At 36.6% G+C, this 22,829-nt stretch overlaps 1 protein-coding gene across 2 annotated transcripts in view; it reads left to right on the top strand.

Annotated features, from left to right (window-relative positions):
* Positions 1 to 22,829, top strand: part of SMARCA2 (SWI/SNF related BAF chromatin remodeling complex subunit ATPase 2) — a 114,380-nt gene that overhangs the window by 24,778 nt on the left and 66,773 nt on the right. For both annotated transcript variants that reach the window (XM_014881000.2, XM_088156229.1), the window contains exons 4-11: positions 3,634 to 3,963; positions 4,761 to 4,862; positions 6,340 to 6,589; positions 11,374 to 11,500; positions 12,742 to 12,915; positions 13,128 to 13,301; positions 17,619 to 17,789; positions 21,369 to 21,422. In XM_014881000.2, coding sequence (XP_014736486.1) covers positions 3,634 to 3,963; positions 4,761 to 4,862; positions 6,340 to 6,589; positions 11,374 to 11,500; positions 12,742 to 12,915; positions 13,128 to 13,301; positions 17,619 to 17,789; positions 21,369 to 21,422 — 1,382 coding nt within the window. The remainder of the gene's footprint in view (positions 1 to 3,633; positions 3,964 to 4,760; positions 4,863 to 6,339; positions 6,590 to 11,373; positions 11,501 to 12,741; positions 12,916 to 13,127; positions 13,302 to 17,618; positions 17,790 to 21,368; positions 21,423 to 22,829) is intronic.

The raw sequence follows: 22,829 nt of genomic DNA, 5'->3' as shown, positions 1-22,829 counted from the left end.
ACCCTGGCCGCACTACTGAGAAGGAAATTTTATATATTGCTTGCATTAGGAAAGTTTGTAGCCTCAATCTGACGTGGACATATTGTCCACTGTGTTCCAAGACACTGTGCTTTTGTACTGTGTGCTGTGGAGATGTGCTTGATTCCTTTTCTTTGTATTTTAAACTAACTTCAATTGATGATTGAAGTGACAGTTCAATGAGTTAAACAGCTATATTTCTTCAATCTTGTCTATATCTTCTAAATCCAAACATTTTCTTACAGTCGCATTCTTGAGTAGAAATATACCTTTGCTGTTGGTTTTAGCATAAAGAAGTGACCCATATGTTCCTCAAACACTTTCATTGTTTAAGACTTATTAAATTTTAGTGGCAGTTCAAAACCTCTGTTGAGCGTTCCAGTGTTTGGACCACTAAAACTTTGATTCTTTCTGTATCATTACTAGGTTTTTTTATTCATTTTTTTCCGTTTCATTATGGCATTAAAATTGGAGGAAAAAGTGATCTGATTTTTGAGCTTTAAAACAGAAAAGAAAGATGTTATTGTTTCTGTTAATTGAAGTTAAACAAAGAGCAATTAAAGCAGAAACTTTGTGTACACACTTCCCTCCAATAATACTTAGAGAAGTGTTAGAACTAGGATTTCTTCCAATGTTAATACTGTAAGGAAAATACCTTGTTTACAGTGTGCGGTGTTGTATTTTTGCTGAGCAAGTTGGTACCAAGTGGGATTAAATATGTTTCTGATTAGACATACAGTTAGGAAAACTTGAGAAGGGTTTCCGCTGCAGCTTCTTCTATGACCCATTGAAGAATTACGGAAAAGATAGACAAGACTCTCCTCAAAGATAAACAGTAAAAGCAGAGAAGTAATGTTTACAAACTTTGTAAATGAAATTCTAATGGGACTTAAGGGAAAGGAAATTCAGCATGAGAGTGATTAGGAATCACTCACTGTCATTCCAGGTTTTCAGAACTTAAACAAGATCTGGAGAAACTTAATAAAGCTTAGAAATTACCACGGTTTTATATTATAGACAGGGTTGTTTGGCCTCCCTTTCCTGGTAGTGGTTAACTTCTATTTTCTCTGTTGTTCAGAGCTGTAGGTTACTATTTTCCTTTTATGGTGGTTAAACTCAATTTTAGAGGATCTTCTTGTGTGCATGCTTGTCTGTGTTGTATGTGTAATAACCTAGGAAAAAAACAAGTAATATAAATACGTTATTAGGACAGTCTTTTGACTATATCTTTTGTCACTGTCATCATATTAAGGTTTTCAGACTTTAAAGGAAAATTTTCATATAGTGTCACAAAATTTACATTGTGTAAATACCACATTTTAAGACCACTACGAGAAGTTTGGAAGGATTTTGTTCTTTCATGACTTTATGGGAGTTTTGTTTTCATTCTTCCTCTTGTCAAGCACAGTTTTTCCATTGTTAAGAATGCTACTGCAGAGGACTTGGGGGGAGAAAGTGTAAGCATAAATAAATATATATATGGATATATATTTAAACATATATAATATATATATAAATAAAATTAAATATATAAATGGAAATATCAAAAATGTCTGCTTCTGAAAACTCATCTGCAAAACTTAGTCACAGACTTTGCAGCTTGAACTATCAGGACTGAAAACAAATACTCAGCATGTTAGACCACTCTAAACTTTTGTAGTCCAGAAGTATTTCAAGATCTTGGATCTGAAATCTGTCAGTCGTTATGGATTTTATAAATTGGACAGTATAACTTGAGGAGGGACAGAAACCGTTTTTTCAAACGCAGTTCAGAAAACAATGTAATTCCAGTTACATGCCATTTAAAGTAAATCCTGAGATTTAGAAACGTAACAGTGGATAAACATTGCAATAAACCTCATTTCATAGTATAAACCACTAATGCAATTGCGTATTTTTTGTTTTGTTGTGGTATGATGGGTGTTTTTTTAAGCAGTATGCTCAGCAAGAGGTATTTGTAGGTTCCCCTCCTCTCTTAAAATAGTAAAAAGGTAAAAGTAAGTTAGTGGAAGAAGATGGGTAAATGGAGTAAACTTGAGTTACTTGTCATACCTTTTTCACTGACAAGGGATGTATTGACAGTTTTTATATTGAACTAGTATATAGCTCAAGTAGTTCTAACTTTTTAACGTCTCTTTCTTCCTTTTCTTTGAACTTCTCCCCTCATTTTTCTCTTGAACTGTGTAGCTTCTCTTGTTCTTGCCAAAATCATCTTCCTTTCCTGTCATCATCTTTAGTTTGAACTTGGTCTATTTCTGTCTTGTCTGGTCTTTTCCTATCACAAATCCCCTTTTTCCCATTGTACTTCTATCTCATTTTCCTGTTTAGAGGAGAACTGAAATCCTTTTTTCTTCTCTCTCATTTGTTTACAACCTTTATTTAAGTTTAGCACAAATTTCGGTTCTTTGGCACTCTGATCTCTTCATTTGCTTAAGTTCTCGTGACTTAGAGCTGCTGTCGTCCCAGAAGAGTTGGAGAGTACTTTGAGGTTTTGCCTATGTTGCCTTTACTGAAGAGTCAGTAAGAACAGTGAAGCTGAGAGCAGAATTTCCTCTGTGATCTGTACCACATATAGATGAAATTGATGTAGTTTCATTTTAAAGTGACAAAGAATTGGATGTCACAGAATCATGCACTACGCCGTGATCTTTGGAGTTAGGATCCGTGGCTTATGAATGTGGAATATGCAAATGAACCAGAAGATTTTTAGATTTTTACAATTTTTTTTTTGACTTCTCCAACTTGTGAGAAGATTATTTGTGTTCCACAGTACCAGAGTGAACTGAGTAAATATTGTTAGCTCTTTTTCACTCTTGGTGGACAAAATCCCCAAAAAACTAGCTGTCTGTTGTGCTTTGGGAAGCTGAAGAAAATATTTAGTAGGTGTAATTAATGTTCAGAATTAAAACCACTGCATTTTCAAGTGATGTAAAAAGATACAAGCACTGTTCATTTCAGAACTGTGATTGCTCTTGACGTAGTCTTCAGCAACTTCTTCAGAGGGTGATTCTTGTGCTTGCAGTTGATGTTTCAAGTTATTGAGCTCCCAGATGGCAAAAGGTATTGAAGATACTTTCTCTGACTCAAACCTTTAATCTGTATAAATTAAAGAGTAATGGTATAGAAAGTGAATGCCATTTATTTCTACTTCTGTATATTAGTGAGTGTTGGCAAAGAGGGCCTGTAGAAGTGAATGGATATTCCTTGATGTGTGTTCCTCAAAATAAACTTAGACAATTAAGCTATGAACTAGGCAGACTTCACTGCATGTGTTCCACAAAGAAACATTTTTACATAGTTCTAGTAAGCAACACAATATCCTCAGGCTTCTGTATAGTGTTTCATGTTTTAGTTTGTCTTACTCCAAATATGCAGATAACTGTTATGTGTAGGAATTATTGGACTAAATAACTGTAGTTCTTCTCAAAGAAGAGCTCCTGAGGCTATCTTGGTATCCCAGGGGACTTTGGATTGCACTTTTGTCTTTGCAGAAAATGCTACAGCTATCCTGACCTGAGAGAGACACTTTTATAGTTTGTGTACTGTTAAAAAATTGGATGAAATTCAGGTTTGACTAGCAGAGTGGTAAGTTTATGATTCTTCTACCTGTTCTAGGTTATATGTCTCCACATCCATCTCCACTAGGAGCACCAGAGCATGTGTCCAGTCCAATATCTGGAGGAGGTCCAACACCACCTCAGATGACTCCCAGTCAGCCAGGACCCATTATAGCAGGAGACCCACAAGTTATGAATCAGCCTAACAGAGGGCCTTCCCCTTTCAGCCCTGCACAGCTGCATCAGCTGCGGGCTCAGATTCTAGCTTACAAAATGCTGGCTAGGGGTCAGCCCTTACCAGAAAACCTCCAGCTTGCTGTCCAGGGCAAGAGAACCCTGCCTGGCATTCAACAGCAGCAGCCTCCCAGTGCCTTCAACAGACAGTCTGGTAAGTGAACCCTTGGTAAGAATGATTGCTCAGGTAATTCTTGAAGTTCTGCCTGTGATAGATTAAGAAATGGGTGCTGTGCAGGGCCGTAATTTGAGACTGTATTAAGCCTGAGCAAGTGCATAAAACACATTATTAATAGGATGTCTAAATAGAATACTAATAACTGAAATAGAAGCTATTTCACTGTGCAGTACTGTGTCTGTCCTGATATGCTTGACAGTTTTTGAATGGTAATTGTACTTTACTGATAGCAATTCCCCTTGTTTTTCTCAAAGTGAATTTTCAGTCTTCTGCTGCTATGCAGCAAAGTAGATAAATAATCTGGATCGCGGTGACTGATTATTTAGTTTGTTGAAAATAAACCACATATAGTGTGCTGTTAAGTGCAAAACAGTAAAAAGGTAGTGTACATATTTTTTTCTCACAATGGTAATAGATGTTGCAGTGAGGTAAGCAAGCAAGCACATTTTGGTCCTAAGAAAACCATTACATTAAACACCCTGCACCTGTTAGTTTCTGAATACTTCCACTGGTGATTTTGCATTAGAACCGAGGGTAAAGATGATACTGTTTTCTTAGGTTTTAATAATGTCATTGTTCACTTCATTTTGGTAATCTTTTAGCTACCAAGTAAGTTGTGTTTTTTCATGAAATATGATTATAGGTATGTGTTAACAGTAAAAATCACTTAATGACGAAAAATACTACTTTTCCTGAATAGGTTAGCATGCTAGAAAACAAAGATTTTTGGATCTGGGAAATGCTTAGCGTTTTTTTCCTCTGTCAAATTGCAGGTATTGGATTACATGCAATGAGTGGTGCTGCAGCTGGACCAGGAGCTGCGCCAGGGATGCCTGGACATACAACTGCCGTTACCCCTAAAACTTGGACTGAAGGTATAGTGGGAAAAAGATGTGGGGAAAAGTAAAAAAGAAAGGTAAAAAGCTGTGCAGGAAAAATAGTGTAACCTTTACTGTGTTTTAAGATTTTAATCAAGGAGAGTCTAACCTTTTATTCATTTAGAAAAGACCTACATAAAATTACTGTGATTTTTAGATAGACTGAACATGAAGCACCTTTTCTGCAATCAGAATGAAATGTGTAAGTTTTCTGAGGGACACACGTGAAACTTTGTACGTTATGTTCTGAGCATTCTTAATTGCAGCAAGTTTGTCTTTCACCTTCACTGCTGTCAACAAAAGTTTTCAAATCACGGTAGAATTACACTGTTTCCTTCTGTATATTTTGTTCTTTTGGAATCAAACTGCTTTGAAGGATCAGTGCAATCTTTGAGATCAAATGAACGCTGTAACTTTTCCCCATGACTTTAAATTCATTTGTCATTCATTGTGCAGTCATTCAACTTCCAGATTCCCTGAGAACTGAGGTAGCACAGAGGCTTTTGATGGGCTTGCTTTTTTTCTTTTTGTAAGCTGAAATACAGTGTTGCTAAATTCAGAATCTACAGCTTGTTCTCAGGTTGCTTTTGTGGAGTTTGATGCAGATGTGTGAATGGCAAATTCTTAAATTAAATTAAATTAACTTAAATCTCTAGATTTCAGGATATTGGTTTTGAATTCAGGTTGATTACACAATTGCAGGTATACTTTGTAGTTGTTTTCCCTAGCTTAAGTGACCATGATTCTTGAGACAATTAAGTGGTGTCTTTATTTTAGCAGTGTCTGTTAGTGAATTTGTGAACATCTGAATGCATGGGTAACTTGTCATAATGAAATACTGAAGTCTGTGACCCTTTGTGACTGTAAATGACAGGTAGTATTTTCATGTTAACTGAGATGTTGCTTTTCAGGTTGTTCAGAATAATTGAGTTCTTGATTATTTGAAATAAATGCAATCAGTGGAACAATAGTGAAACAAAAGCTATTTATATCTGGCAGATATTTCTAAATACAGTTGTAAAAATTTTCATGTGGTTATCAAGTTCTGATAGAGGTCTAAAATCAGACCTAGTTCTGCTTGTTGTCAGGTTGTGGTGAGATGCTTCCTTCTAACTGCAAGGATAGTGGACAAGAGGCAGAATGAGGTCTTGCATTTGCAGGAAATTAGTTCTACAGCTAAAACCAGTAGCTTGTACCACTAGAATTAGAAGTCCACAGGAATTGCAAAAGAAATGGCATTAATCATAAAGTTTCATGTGTTTTTTTTTCTTTCTTTCGGCCATTTCTTGTGATGTATGGTATGTTTACATTTTAGTATGTCTGTTTCAAAAAAGAGAATGTAGTCTCAGTGTGCCTTTTCTGGTCATTTTGAATGTCTACCTTACCTTCATATTTTGTCTTCAGACAGCAGACAATAGGTTTTCTTCCTACTTGCCATGTTTCATATTATGAATCAGTACTGTTTATGTTTCAGGCCAAGCCCCAGATATGAGTGTCTCCAATGCACAACAAAAGCTTCCAGCGCCAGCTCCTAGTGGGAGGCCTTCTCCTGCGCCCGCTGCCACCCAGCCTGCTGCCACCATGCCTGGGCCCTCTGTACCACAGCCCCCTCCTGGACAGCCTTCACCTATTGTCCAGCTGCAGCAAAAGCAGAACCGCATCAGCCCTATCCAGAAGCCACAAGGATTGGATCCTGTTGAAATACTCCAAGAACGTGAATATAGGTAAAAGTGAATAACAAGATTAAAATGGTTGTTGTTTTTCACATCCCTAACTGAAGCTCCTTGCAATCAGCTGCTGTAGTGGTAATAGTGTAAACAGAGTTTCCAGAGAAAGGCTGCATTACCGAGAAGTAGACAAACATCAAACCAATTGCTTAATTCTACTCCAGATGATGAACTAGTGAAGCATACTGGCAGTATCACTAGACACCATTTAAGTTTGAAACAGGCTCAGGGGCTCTGCTGAGTTAGTATATTACGTGGATCCTGCAAAACACTGAAAGTTAGGAAATGAAAATCCTTACAGAAAAATCAATTTCATGCACAAGGTTTTCAGTATTATAAACAAAGAAAAGTTAGAACAGAGATGATCAAAGGCTGAAGAGTTAGTAGCCACAGCAAAAACACATTCTGTGAGTATGATGGATTTGTCTGGAAAACCAGAGTGGAGAGAACAGGAAAGTCACATGCAAGATTAGGAAAAAGTGTACCAGGAAGCATGATTTTCAAAAATTGCCTCCTGACTGTTCTGTTTCGATTATGAGTTGCAAAGTATAGGATAGGACATATCTTTTGGAGTTGGAAAGAGACTTCTTCCCTCTTCACATCATCAAGACTATTTAATGACTGACCTTGAGAGTCTGCCAGGCAGAAGGATTTTGACCTGCACCTAAAATGCGTTCCTGATGGTTATCAGTCAAGGAAAGTAATTGCACTCAAACCTGTTTCGGGTTAATGATGCATCTTGCATTGTTGCTTTGAGTTTGTAGAGGAAGGTAGCCAAGAGGGATGGTGATCTCACAGAGGACTTAGCTAACATCTTTTGCTTTATGAAGGTAAAACACCATGAAGCACTTTTGGGTGTGATGCCATGCCCAAAATTCAGGCCTTGATAATAGAAAAGCTGTTACGTTTTGTGTCAAGTATTGCTTAAGTAATTTTATCAGTGCATTCTTGTCATGGTTCTGCCAGTCTTACATGTATACCCTAGGACTGGATGGTTTCAGCATGAGCAATCACTATTTTCTAGCATCTTTTTCAGAAAGCTTGTATAATTCACCATTTTGTGGTTTCACAATTATTCTAACGGAAGAATTGTAGCACTAACTTCAACCAAGAATCATATGGCCAGTATGATCTAACGTTTTCTTGATCAATTAACCTCAAATTGTTAACTCTTCCTGCGTTTTCAGCCCTGCTGTATTGCACTATTTGTGCCAAGCTGTTATGTCTTAGTGTTCACAGAGGAGGGTGAGGAGTGACAAAAAATAAAGCTGATGCTTTTACTTATTTATTGAACCAGTTACAGATATGGCATATCTATTATGCTTTAAATACACTGATGTTCTCGACAGAGTGAGATCAAAGTTCGATAGAGATTCTCCAGTAGAAGGATTTTATATTTTATGGTTTTTTATCCTAGAACATAGATGTAAGATCCAAGCTTTTTTAATAGTGAACATTACTGGTAATTAAATTTGCTTTGAGTTCCAGGATATGTAGAACTCCTGGAAATCTTTTTGTTAGTTAAAACTGTATAAGTAACATCAGACAAAAGTTTTGAAAAAAGCAGTTTGACAGTTTCTGTGGTTTGAATGTTGCTGGATTTAGCTTTAATATAGGCAAGTTTAATTCAGAAATGTGTTCACAATTTCTTAATAAAAAGGGAGCAGAAAAAAGCCAAACTAAACATCTTCGTCCTGAAAACACTGGAGTTAATGAAAGCTTTATGAAACGGTTCTTGAGATTTCTCGCTAAACCCTTTTAATAAAGGGGTATTATACGTTGAAAACTATTTGAATTCCAGGTGGATCTCTGTATCCCTGTGGTCCTCCATGGGCTGGAGGGGCACAGCTGCTGCACCATGGGCTGCAGGGGAATCTCAGCTCTGCTGCCTGCAGCCCCTCCTTCTGCACTGATCTTTGTGTCTGCAGAGTTTGCCTTTCATGTGTTCTCACCCTGCTCTTTGTAGTCACAATCACATCTGTCCAGTAACTTTATTTTTCCCCTTCTTTAATCTGCTATCATAGAGTCACTACCACCATATTTAATTGGCTCAGCCTCAGTCTGAGGGGTCTGTGCTGGAGCCTTCTGGCATTGGCTCTGCTGGACATAGGGAAAACTTCTGGCAGCTTCTCACAGAAACCAGTGCTGTAGCCCCCCAGCCAGCAACACCTAGCTATGCAAATCCAATACATGTTTTTATAAAACTCTCCTTAATACTTTCTTCAAAATAAAGTGCTGCTTTTTAATATCACTGAATATTTGTCTTAAAGATAATAGTGCCTATAATTTAAAGTTGTTCTATTATGTTGAAAGGCTTTTTCCACCTTCTTGTTCTCTTTGCACATTAAAAAAATATTACACTTGGTAATGTCCTGCAGATTGTACATGGTTTCTTTCTGTTATCTGCAAAGTATCTTCTTAGGTATCTTCTTTACTGCATGGCATCCATGCCAGACAGGTTTGATTGTGAACCATAACCTCTGCAGTTGACCTGAGTTAATGTGCAGTGAGTGTGCCTCACTTATTTTGCAAAGAGATCTTGCATCCATTCAATGTCCACTTTCTGCATGAAGGTAAATCGCTGAACTGCAAAGATTAATTGATTACATCCGTTACATGGTGAGATTATATACTTCAAGTGATTGTAAAAAGATCTAAGAAAATTTTTTCTTTGGATTCTCTTAATAGCTGTTCGCTTTGTTCCATGAAAATAGCAGCAGTACAACAAACTGTGATCCCTTCCTGTAAAGACTAGAAGGTGGCTGTGGTGAGAGATAGCTCAAGCAGTTCTTCCATTCACTTGAGTTGGAATTCTTAAAAAAATCCTACTGATTACTGAAGAAAACATTATTACCATTACTCTTAGTACCATAGACAATACATATAAGTAGTATGAAAGTGTGAAATTAAACTTCAAAATGTGGAGTTTTTTTGGTTTGGTGTTTTTGTTTGTTTGTTTTTTAGTTTTTGATATTTTTTTTCGGTTCATACGTAACCCTGGATATACTGATCTGCAGGATCATTTAACAATAATACTTCTTGCGCATTTAGTTCTGATCTGCTTTTTTTATAAAGTCAAGTTGGAAAAAAATTATTAGCAGTGAAATGGGTTTTATATAGGAGTGGACTGCATTTTGTGACAATGGGACATAATAAGCACACTCTATGAGTTTTGATTATGTTTGGACATATCTCAAGGAACATGTATATTTGGATTTTTGTCACAAATTTTGATGATAGAAATGTAGAGACCAACCCACCTTTGGCAATTGCTTGAACTTCTGTTGTGTGAACTTTTATGACAGCCAGCACTTACGGTATGTTCCATACCTGAAGTTAAAGAAGAAAACCCAATTCTGACAGAACTGAGAAGTCAGTATTTCACTTCACGTTTGTTTGGAAGTGACTCTTACAGTTAGTTATTTAAAACCATGAGGTGTGTCAGGGAGAACCTAGATTAATTCATCCTCATGTATAGTAAGGAATTTGCTAGCAAGAATGCTAGCTACATTGCTAGCAAGAATGTAAAAAGTTCAATGTTCAGTTGCTTTAATACGTTCACAGCTTGAAAGAAAGGTTTGGAAAGGTTGTGACTGCTCCCTTAAGGTTTCATTAAAGTCGGGGAAACTGGGGTTTGGCTATAACTGTTTTGTAGGTGATAGTTTCAGGAGACACACTGCAGCTATTTGGGAAGGGAAAAAGAGTAATAAATAATCGTTGTGATGCAGGATTGCATCCATGTATGGGTAAGCGACAGGTAGAGCATATGATTTAGAACAGCATGGCTGTTTTTCTGTATGAATGTACACTAGCTAGTACATCTCTCCAAGAAACCACTTAATTCTCAAGATTTTACATCCTTAGGTGAACTAAAATATCTTCTTACTAACCGGAATGCCCAGTTGTGCAGAATGTGAACTTTTTTTCGTGTAGTGTATAAACTGGAAAGAGCAAAATAAGGCAGTGTCATTTTCTGAATGAAGACGTTTTCTGCAGGAATAATGAACTTTTCTGGACCGAGACAAGTATTTTCAGCCTTTAATGAAACTTCATCTAGTTAAGAAATAACTCTTCTTGATTTGCTTTTCAGTCTGTATGACAAACACTACTTACCTAATTCTACTTCAATTTTTTACACTCTTAAATATAGTCTTTTGCAGTTATGCAGCATTATATCCTATTTGTTGTTCCAGGAACTTTAGAATTCTTCTGATGATAGTAAAATTGGAAAAAATCAAGTTCTGTCTGTCTTGTCTATTACTCCCTCTTTCTCTCTTTCTTGAATTTGCAAATGAATGCAAAATGAGCTTCTAAAGGACGAGTGAAGTAGAATTTGATTTACAGTAGCATCTATATAGCTGTGAATACTTTATGAACAAATGTATTTCGTCCATAAAATGATGAAGTAGAATTCCAGATAGTAAGGCAAGTATGGTCTATGTCATCACTGACTACACTGCATAAAAATAACACCCATCAAAGAAGCTTGAAAGCAAAATCCTGAATAGTATGTATAAACCAGAAATCCCATATTTATTTTCACATATCTAGTTTTAGTTGAAAAGAAAAGCCAAGGGACATATTTGACATAATTTATTTTCAAAGTGGAAAAATATACCCAGTGTCATCTCAGAACTTTTTCTAGTATAGAAAAAAAACAGAAAAAGACATGTAAGTGCCTAAGTTAAACTGACTATTTTTACTATATATTATTTTTATATAATTTTAGTAAGGCCTTAGAGATTTCTCATGGTGTCTTAACCAGTTTTCTCGTTTTGTAGACTTCAGGCTCGAATTGCTCACAGAATCCAGGAACTGGAGAACTTGCCTGGTTCTTTGCCCCCTGATCTGCGAACCAAAGCTACAGTGGAATTGAAAGCACTTAGGTTACTGAATTTCCAACGCCAGGTAATGCCATTTACTTGAGGAAAAGTTTCATAGCAGTCACAAACAAACATGTTCATGCAGCAAAGAGTAAACTGGAAGGAGATTTTGCATTAGTACAAAGTGTAAACAAATCCTGCGTGAGAGCTAATGTAGCCAACAAGCAAGTCATAGAAATGTTAGATTTTATTTTGTTTTGTTTTGGTAATAAAAATGTTGCAGGTGTTACTTTTGCTCCTTGCTTAATCTTCCAGTCTAGAATGTGATCATAAAACTGTGTCTTTCGAAATGAGCATGACATTGTTACAGAGACAGAATAAGTGGTGGACAAACTGCAAGCTGATTAGAGGTATCAACAGATACCTCTTTCTGGACATAATTAGCATTTCCACGAGTCCCCTTTTTTAATAAAAATTTTCTGTTGGTGTTTCATGTGGTATTTCTCTGTGGTTTTTTTGGGGGGGGAGTTCCACTATGACACAGGCTTTGAAAATGAAGCATAACAGGATCATACATAAGATTTAAGTTGAATTTTGAATGCCTGTATCAGCAAATTAATTTCAGAAAAGAAATCTGCCAGACTGTTATGGGCCTCTTGCCATTGGCTTTTGCAACTAGTTTGAAAGAACAAAGATAAAATTTGGCAGGTCAAACAAAATACTTCTTGACAAAAGCCTTGGCAGGAGTTGTGCCATGGTGTCCAAGTCTTCCTTCCTTTCTACCCTTGGCACTCCTTTGTAATGAAGTTTTGTCAGAGGTCAGATGAAAAGCAGCACGCTCTCCCTGCTCTACTGCTGGGACTATGGCAATACTGTTCCAAGTTTTTAACATTTGTCTCTCCCGCCCGTCTTCTGTACAGCTGACAGTGAAACAAGTTTTTGGTTATGTTTAGGTCCAGCACTAGAAAATGCGTTATGTATGTGGTTCATTTCCATTTTATTTCGATGGTGTAACATCTTGGCTGGCCCCTTTTATTGCAGCAGGACAGTTGTAACCAGCATCTTGTAAAGGGGAAAGAAATTATGATTAAAAGTAATTAATGCGTTTGACCATTTTGTGAAGGTTTTAAGATTTGTTTAGGCTAACAGATATAGCTGTTGCAACTGTATCATTGCTGTCACTACAGTGAAAATGGAAGAGGAGAGGGGGATATAGTTTGAACTGTTTACTTTTTTACTCTGCCATAACAGTGTTTAAAGTAGTTTTATTAAGAGCTGTTATATTTTTTTGAGTGTCTGTGTTTTCCCCCCTCTCTCCACTCGTAGTTAAGACAAGAGGTAGTAGCCTGCATGCGTCGTGACACAACACTGGAGACAGCACTGAACTCCAAAGCCTACAAAAGAAGCAAGCGCCAGACTCTGAGAGAGGCTCGTATGACAGAAAAGCTTGAAAAACAGCAGAAGATAGAACAGGAGAGGAAGCGTAGGCAGAAGCACCAGGTATTTTAACTTACTGGGTGTTTGCCTCATGACAGAAATGCACCTTGCTTTGCTGTGCTGATCTTCTCTTTTGCATATTTTATTTACCCTTGGAGTTTTTCTGATTAAAAAACTCCAAGTGGTGTGATAATTGGAAGACTTTAAGATTAAAGCTCCTACATTTCAATCCTTGCTGTGTCAGAGTGCCCGCACTAACTTGATTCTCTTTCTAGGAATACCTGAATAGCATATTGCAACATGCTAAAGATTTTAAAGAGTACCACCGGTCAGTTGCTGGGAAAATTCAGAAACTGTCTAAAGCTGTGGCAACTTGGCATGCCAACACTGAACGTGAGCAGAAAAAAGAAACTGAGAGAATTGAGAAAGAAAGAATGAGGAGACTAATGGTAAGAAGTAGAGGAAGGAATATGGTTATTTTAGTTAAAGTTATGTACTATATCCTAATATGATATACTATCTCCCATGTGTTTCCTTTGCGAAGCACTCAGTAATGAAAAGAGTATAAATCCAAAACTACTACATTTTGTTATGTGTGTTTCTGTTAATGGTAGAGTGATACTATTGAATTAAACCTATAGCTTCTTCTTTTTTAAGGTTTTTTTAACAGGAATATTTTGGGGTTTTTTACTAGCATGAAATTTTAGCACAGCCCTTTCTGAATAACAGCAACTTAATCTTATTAACTTCATATATTAACACTTTTGTATAATCGCAGGGCTATTGGTCCGTTTTACAAATAATGGACTTTAGTGTATTTCTAGGTTTATAGTTTCGAAGATTCCGGATTAACTTGTTGATGGCATCCACAATTTTTACATATAGTTGACTCCACATAGGAAAGTACCTAACCAATAGCAGTAATGCATGTATTTTTAGAATGAATAGCAGTTAATTCTACCCATTTAATGCTTCAGATCATACTCCTTACCATTTCATGGTTTTTTCCTTCCCTGTACCCTCACAATATCAGCTGTATCATTCTAAGAACAGAGTAAAATGGGTTTCTGTATAATCATATCTCTTCAGAATGCTGTGGAACTAGTCAGGGGGCTGCCTACATTTCAGGGATTAAAATAGTTCTGGAATTCAAAGTTTAGACAAATCAGTGCATACGTACAAGTATGTCAGTGACTTGGGGTAGAAAAAAATCTCAAGACATTGGTTAGCTGTATCTTAACATTTTCCTAGCGTTTCACCAAGACAGAATGAAAGGAAATTTACGAGCTTACTTTGTAACTTGCTGGCAAAAAGCAGTAAGTATCTAATAGAGGTGTAGATGTAAATGCTAGTTCCTTTACAGAATCTATTCCCACCATGAATATGGGCTGAACAGTTTGGTTTTAAAAATCACAAAATGAAATGCAGAAGAAAAATAAATATAACAATGATATAAACTTGGAAATGAAAGCTTGTGTAAAGTGTAAATTAAGAACTTGAATAAGAAAATAACAAATGTGTAGGCCCTAAAGCATTTCTTAAAATTATGTAGTAATTAGTATTACAGAGCTTTTTTTGTAATTGGAGATAACCATCAGCAGTTTGTCTAACCTAGCTTGTAAAAATGTTAATTATTAGCAAAAAATGAGCTGATTTTTAAAAAAAGCAATATTGACATTTGGGAAATACTTTTGTATATTGTGAGGTTCAGCTTATGTCAAATTGAACATGCAGTGTGATGAGTAATGAAGATGTCCACTGCTGAAAAGTATGAAAGAGATTTGAATGTCTGGAAATGGAACAGGATACCAGTGCTTGTGAATTATCAATGCTTTTTCCTAAAACATCTCACCAGGACTAGTTAAGCTCTTACCATACATACAGAATTTCATAGGCATATTCAGTTTAGGGTTTTGCACCTACTGCTCAATTAAATCCTTCTGCAAAACCGATCTCTGTGTTTTGTTAATGGGGTTACTTTGCCTATTTAGTTTTAGTCCAGTTGTGATAAATTTGGAATTCACAGATGTGTACTAGTGGTTTTTTTTAAACATCATCTCCTCTCAGATGCTTGCCATGGTCTATGAAAATGCACTGTGTCTAAAACGTTTTGCCTATCTTTTCAGGAATGCTGAATTCATTCCATAAATTTCCTTTCATTTACTATGATTAGAAATGGTGATTATGTTACAGCTCATTAGTAGTATTATATATATATAGTGAAAAAAATGGGCATTGGTGTGATTTAAAAAGATACTGTCAAGACAAGCTTAAATGTATAAAAAAGTACCTTGGCTAGATTACACAGACTGTATATTCAGTAACATCAGAAGCAATAAAAACAAAACAATAACAATTGTAATGATAGTTTACTTTTCCTGAAAACTCAGGGTTTGAGCATTGTAATTTTGATGGGTTGAACATAACAGTGGAATTTTGCAAGCTCAATTTGAACGTTATAGCTATTCTAACTGTATGCCATTCTGGTGTCTCTAGAAAAGCAGGAGATCTCCCAGAGTGCTATATTTTAAAGTAATCATCTTTGAAGTATTTCTTACTCATGTTTGGTTTTTATAAGGCACTGTAACCTTCCTTAGTTTGTTGTTTCAGCCAAAATGGAGATGGGCACCTCTGCTGCTTTTTTGTATTTTTCTGACATTCTGTATTACATCGTTACAGCACGCGAAAATAATATTCATTGTATGTCCAACACACTTATACAGTATGACAAGGATGCAGAAGTTGCCGGGGTGGCTCAGAGATAGGGTTTATCTGGTGAATCCTGTTTCTGATAGTGAACTCTTATCAGAGATGAAATAACACCAGAGTGATACAGTGATACATAAATCAAACAAAAAAATTTCACATGACATCTAGAAGAAAATTATCTGTATTCATACTGGAAAAAGGACTAAATGTAATTTTATGTCCATTTTCTATGTTCTTCCTCTTGGTAAACTGCCTGCACTTCATGTCTTCAAAAAAATCATCTCTGTAGGAGACTTACCATCTCTGTTTCAGGACATTCAATCTGCCTAACATAGCATTGATTTTTTTTTTTTCCTCCACTGCAGATTTTTCCAGTCATTAGTCCATGAGAGTAGGAAGTGTGTGAAGTCATGGAATCTGTGTCTCAGAGTCACTCAGACTTGTCATGGAGCTCTGTAGTTGAACCACCTTCCACAAGTGTTAATGTTGGGTTCCAAACAGGTTGCTCAAGGGTTTTTTCAGTCCTGTCTTGAAAACCTGTAGCAGAAATGGCACAGCTTCTCTGGCTGTTCAGGTCCTTCTGAAGTGCAGCCCAGCCCTTGAGCATATTGACAGATATCCCCTGATTTCATGTCTTCTGCAAACTTGACTGATGTGCCCTCCATCCCTTCCTCTATGTCACTGTGACACTTTAAACACAATGCAGGATAGACTCCTCTGGTATAGCTCTTCATACTGTCTTCAGATAAAGTATGACTCTTTGACACCTTGCAGTGAGGGATTTTAGGTGTATTGGGGGATGATAAGGTGACCAGAACCCAGCAATTTGCACTTGCAGACCAGAAAGCCAACCATATCATGGCCTATATCAAAAGCTGAGGCCAGTGAAATGGCAAAGTACCATTATGAAAAGGCAAAGTGCTAGGCCCTGCCCTTGAGTCACAACAACCCCACTGCAGGTTGGGGCAGAATGGCTGGAAAGCTGCAGAGCAGAAAAGGACCTGGGAGTGCTGGTGACAGCACCTGAACATGAGTCAGCAGTGCCCAGGTGGCCAAGTAGACGAGTGGCATCTCTACAAAGACCTGTACCAGTAGGAGCAGGGCAGGGATTGTCCTCCTGTACTCAGCACTGTTGAGGCCACAGCTCAAATCCTTTGTCCAGTTTTGCGACCCCACTCCAAGAAGGACATTGAGGTGCTGGAGCATGTCCAGAGAAGGACAGTGGAGCTGGTGAAGGGTCTGGAGCACAAGTCATTGTGAGGAGCAGCTGAGGAAGCTGGGGTTGTTTAGCCTGGAGAAGAGGAGGCTCAGAGGAGCCCTCATTGCTCTGTACAGCCATATGAAAGAGGGTCATAGCAAGGTGGAGGTTAGTTTCTTTTCCCAGGTAAAAAGCCGTAGGGCAAGCAGAAATGGTCTCACGTTGTGCCAGGGAAGGTTTAGATCAGATTTTACATCGAGGGAAGTACTTCACTGAAAGGGTCATCAAGCATTGAAACAGTCTGCCTGGGAAAGTTTAGAAAACATGTGGATGTGGTGCTTGATGACATGGTTTACTAGGGCGCCTGGCGGTGTTGAGTTGGTGGTTGGACTTGATGTCTTTGGGGTCTTCTAACCTTAATAATGATTCAACCTTAATAATGGTTCTATGAAAGTATGATCAGACTAGGTATTAGAAAGAAATACTTCACTGTGTGAGTGATGAGGCACTGGAATAGGTTGCTCAGAAAAGCTGTGGATGCCCCATGCCTAGAAGTATTAAAGGCCAGGTTGGATGTGATTTTTGAGCAATGTGGTCTAGTGGGAGGTATCCCTACCCTTGGCAGGGGAGTTTGAACTAGATCATCTTCAAGGTCCCTGCCAATCCCTCTGATGCTGTGAGATATTGATACAAATATATGACTCTGGGCCTGATTGTCCAATGAGCTCTTTACCCATGTAGCTGCCCCTCTGTGCAGATCATAACAACGTAAGATAACACTTCATTATTGACATAGGAGTTGGATGGTGCCCATTCACCGTCATTTCTGTCATAACTGACATCTCTTTTGTGTCACTAGGCTGAAGATGAAGAAGGCTACCGTAAGCTGATTGATCAAAAGAAAGACAGACGCCTGGCCTACCTGTTGCAGCAGACAGATGAGTATGTGGCTAACTTGACTAACCTGGTATGGGAGCATAAACAGGCACAAGCAGCCAAAGAGAAGAAGAAGCGAAGGAGAAGAAAGAAGGCAAGTAGTTACAGCTGATATTTTAAGTTACTTCTTCAAATCCAATTTAAATGTTGATAAATGTGGTGTTGCCCAGAGTGTCTAAAACATCTACACCACCAAATTATTAAGGATGAGGGCGCTCATCTATGTACTGAAGTGTATATATGCTTTTATTAACTCAAAAGAAGGTGGTAAGAAGGCAGGATTATAAAATTCTGATCTTTTAATCTCCTCATAACACTAATTTGCTCATAAACTTTGTACAGGTAAAATTGGGATAGATGTGTAAATAAGGATTAATGTACCCAAGAGGAGTGCAGTGTATTAAAAATACATTGTGAGGAAGATGACAACAGCCTGGTTTGTGTAGTGGTCTCATTCTCTATTTTAGACTTCCACATTATACACTTGGCTCAGACCATTGAAAATGGCTAAGAAACTTGGCTAGGTTTATTATAGTAAATGGATATTTTGCCAGTAATGTTGTTCATTTTGCATTTTTAACCTTTAATTGAAACTTTGCAAGATTACTTTTCTTCATATGAAATGTTTTACCCTGCAAGAGAAAGTCATTGAAATTGAACAGTGCAATTTTCAAAAAAATAATTCCACGTGTGAAATAGTCATTAAAAGATGATTTGTCATTTTTTATGACCTCAGAGTACCTTTCATCTCTTGCAGAATGTATAAGAGGATTTTTATAATCCATTTCCATGCCTGGTTTGCTACTAATTACTGCTGGGAATCCAAGCATTATGTTTACAGGGTTTACTAACTGTACTGGAAATATGCTAAAAACAAGCAGCATAGAAAAAATACTGATCTTGGACATTAATGGCCTAAAAAATAGTACATGTTTTCTCCTGCTCTCAAAAAAACCTCTGTTCCTGAGAGTATGTTCTTAACATAGGAATAATAACCCGTCTACAGAAAGAAAATGTAATTTGAATGGGGTTCTTGGCCTGTGTTACCTGTGAGAACAGGCCTGATTTAATATGTATAATGCGCAGTAGAGGTAGTCATTATTGAGACAGCACGTGAAGTAACTGCATCACTTTAATAATGTAAATAAATATATATTCCTTTAACTGTCCACATACGTGATACATTTCTCTGTGTCAGTTTAGCCTGTTTATATGAGAAACAGCGTTATCTGCTGGCCATGTCAGTAAAGACATAATTGTTTGTCCCTGAAGTTGAAAGGAAATACGTCCTGTAAATATTCAGTGTTTACATATATATCCCACCCTAAAACCTAAGGGAAGATCAGCAGAAAAAAAAGTCTGTCTCTGTCTTGATCCTCTGCATCGTTTTGTTTGTAATTAACTTCTTTCCAGCAGTCTTTTGCTCATCTGTGAAGGAAGTAGGAGTTCACAAAAATAATAAGTATTACCCTTCATTTTAATCTATAATTCTATGAATTTTTTCATTGAATGGCTGTGAAAGACATTGCAGTTAGTGGGCACTGTGTCTTTTTTCCAAGTCATACACTTTCAGTTCTTAGGCTTTTATGTTTTGTAATCCATATTAAAGTTTAATCTACTAATACCTGTTAGTTAATGTTTTGTACTTACAGAAACATGAGAAAAGAGAATTCTTAGGATTTTCTTCTAGAAATGGCAGTGAGGAAGTAAATGGTGAAGAAATAATCTTAGCCAGACTCATTGTAGAATATCCAAGTGACCATTATATTCTTAGTAGAATGAAATTTGAGATTAGTCCATTCTTTCTCTGGGATACAGTTTCTGTAATCTTCATGATAGATTTTCCCTGCTTGTTTCTTGCGCATTCCTCTCTTTGTATTTTCTGTCTCTAGCTTCCTGCTGTAGTCATGGATAAGAAAAAATATTCCATATGAAATTTTCATCTCTTAGGCTAGTTCAACTTGCTGTGCAGCTTTTCACTTTATTATTAATAGTTTTTCCCATCATTATGCAGAGAATTAACAAAATGAGACTTCCTGCTTTTTAGTATTGCGATTTCTCCAATTCAAGGATTTAATTGTCAACATTAAAGATCTGTTTGCATGGTCCAAAATAAAAGTGCGATATATCTGTCATTATTTACATTTCTTTTCTTTGTAATATGTTCTTCTGAATTTCCGAAATTGTTTTTAACTACAGGTTACAAATGTTCTCACAGCAGATTATGATTTTTGCACAGTGAACAGCAATGATGCTTACTGCTTTTCTGTGATTTGAGTTATAAGGTTCTTTTCCATTGCCTGTAGCTAAGCTATAACAATCTTTATGTATTAGACAGTATTCTCTAGTGTAAAAGAACGGATCCCAACTCTGGTTCATCCAGGGAAAAAGTATCCTCAGTCAATGTAGTGTGTTCAGACAAGGCTAGATACTTTTTTTCGTAACTTATTGTGCCCTTGTGTTTATTTAAAAATCCTCACTTCTGGTACAATTTCTTTCTTTGTCAGCAGTCATACCTGCTGCTCAGAAATGCTGAAGCGGGCAGCCTTGAAGCTTTTATTGTTGTTGTTCCTACTAAGCATCAGCTGCTTCCTATTCATTTCAAGTACACGTTTTAGATAATGGAATTTAATGGCAAAGAAAAAGGCTGAAGTATGATGTGAAGCAGATATTAAGAATTATATCAATATTGAGAAGTGCAGCTATTCCTCAAGTATACTTCTCAAAAAAAAAAGGAATAACATGATGGTCTATTTTTTTATTTATCATGCACTTTAATAATACCTAGAAGTTTTTTATCTCTAAAACACAGTTGAAGACATCACTTCTTGTTAGTCTATTCTCTTTCTATTCGTGTCCAAAGTCATATTTTGCTGTAGTACTAAAAAAACACCAGTGTGACATAAGGAGAAGCTGTAAAATGCCCTTTCTTGCTCAGAATTGCTTAGGAAAGTTTGGATGCGGAAGCAAACTGTAAGTCTTTCATTTTTCCTCATAGTGTGCTGACATTTTTAAGTAAGGTAAATGAGGATAAGCCTTGAGGAAGATACTGCTCATTTCTCAGGTTAGTACATGGAGAGAAAAAAAACTAGCCTTCTCCAGTGAAGAACTCCAGGGTTCTTTTTGTTTCTAATTGAGTAAGGTCTGCACACGATTGGAATATAATACAAAGAACTGAAAAAATACTCTCCTTCTAGTTGGTTGTCAGACCAAAAAAACCCGAAATATATACCCAAGATAAAAGTGTCTTGCATGAATATACAATCTGTGATGCCTGCTGACACCTTTAAAATGAAGATTAAAGCAGTTTAGAGGAAATTAATAGTAAATAATATGCAAATAATTTATTGTTTTATTTGCATTAGAATAGCCTGTAAGCAACTGAGCTTTAGGTCTGAACCAGGAATTGAGTGGACCAGACATTTCTTCTATGCAGATTTATATCATTTATAGAGATGAGTAGGTACCCTCCTTACATTGGTAAATCCTTTGTGCGTTAATTGCTCTGGGCCTGTCTCTGTCTATATCCATCTACACCTTCAATAACTTGAATACCAGGCTATTCAGAAATAAGTGAAACATATTCATGATCCAAAATATTTGCATCATATGAGGTATTCGTTCTGTACTTTTTATCTGACCACAGTATTTATCACTTCTTCATTTGTTGTAGAAAGCTGAAGAAAATGCAGAAGGAATGGCATCTGGTCTTGGTCCTGATGGAGAGGTATGAACTTTTACAAAGTGTTGGCTTTTATTCTTCTTCTCTAAAAAAAAAAAACCGAAACAACTTTCCAGTGATTATTCTGGATTGTGTGGCATGGCTATAACTTTGAAAAGAGTTACGATGACAACTGTTCTAGGAGTCATTGTTACAAACAGAAATAATAATAACCGAGATTAACATTTATGCTAGCTTCTCAATGTTCCTAAAATCAAAGACTGAAACTAACAGTATATCCAGTCTATCAGTGTGCATGATGAAGTCTGCCTCTCAGTTTTGTAATGTGCTTGCAAGAAATATTTTTTTGCAGTCTTTATATAGACAATTACTTTATAGTTTGAGCTCGTAAACACCATAAAATCCATCCTGTCATCTTTATGAAAAATACATTGTTGACATTGCATGTAATTACCTTTCAGTCACAGGACAGAGTACAGTGTTATGATGGATTAACACATCTGAAAGTCCTTTCTTCCTCAAAAGCAAATGCAAATGAGTAATTTTTCTGTGTCATTCTTTCGATAATATCATTAATTAAGTAGCAGAGCATATGCTGCCTCATTCAAAGCTCTTCTCTTAGTGCAATTCTATTCCATTTAATTTTTATATAAAGACTTAAGAATTGTACTTACTGTTTTACTTCTCTCTTTTAATACTTGAAAGTGACAGCTCTGCTGATGCAGTTAGAATTACAGGAAAATACTTTAATATATTTGTATTTGCACAAGAAAAATACACGTAGCATTCCTGTAACTTCAGTATTAATGGAAATTGGCTAAGTTTTGTACTCTGTCAGTCATTGTATTTAGAATTGTTCATAATTTTCTTGCTCATATATATCTATTTGGAAAATATTCTTTGGTAGAAACAGTATTAGAAGGGAAGTTTTTGAAGTAAAAAAATCCGTGATTAAACAGGCCAAAGAAATAACATAAGTGATTATACTATTCTAGTTTCGTTACAACACAGATGAGTAAGAGCTTTTGTTCTTACAGTTTAGTTGGAGAAGTTAGGACAGTAAATCTTTAAAACAGGCCTTTATTTAGAAAGTTAACTGAAATGTTTGATTCTTGTTTCTCCAAAAAAAGGCCACAAGGTCACTTTATGTTTTTTGTTACAGAGTCTGTTGGTGTACATAATAGGATTTAATGCCTATAAAAATACATGCCTTACGTCTTGATTCGCAAAAACCAATAGTGTATTCTTCTCCATGCTGCATTTTTGTTAATTTACTTGGGATACTGGGCTGTATTTGTGGGTGTCATGTAGTGTGTGTTACATACAGAAGTCCTGTGACTCATTGTTTACTTAGTGGGAAAGCGTGGCATCTAGTAACAAAACTTCACTGGTTGTTCAGAACTGGAGTTTTGATAGTGCTATTAGTTGTTTTTATTATATAAGAGAAGTATG

Source organism: Sturnus vulgaris, chromosome Z (assembly GCF_052056855.1).
Source record: "Sturnus vulgaris isolate bStuVul1 chromosome Z, bStuVul1.hap1, whole genome shotgun sequence".
NCBI classification, from domain to species: domain Eukaryota; kingdom Metazoa; phylum Chordata; class Aves; order Passeriformes; family Sturnidae; genus Sturnus; species Sturnus vulgaris.
Note: the sequence above shows the minus strand (reverse complement) of the source record. Positions and strands in the feature narration are given on the sequence as shown.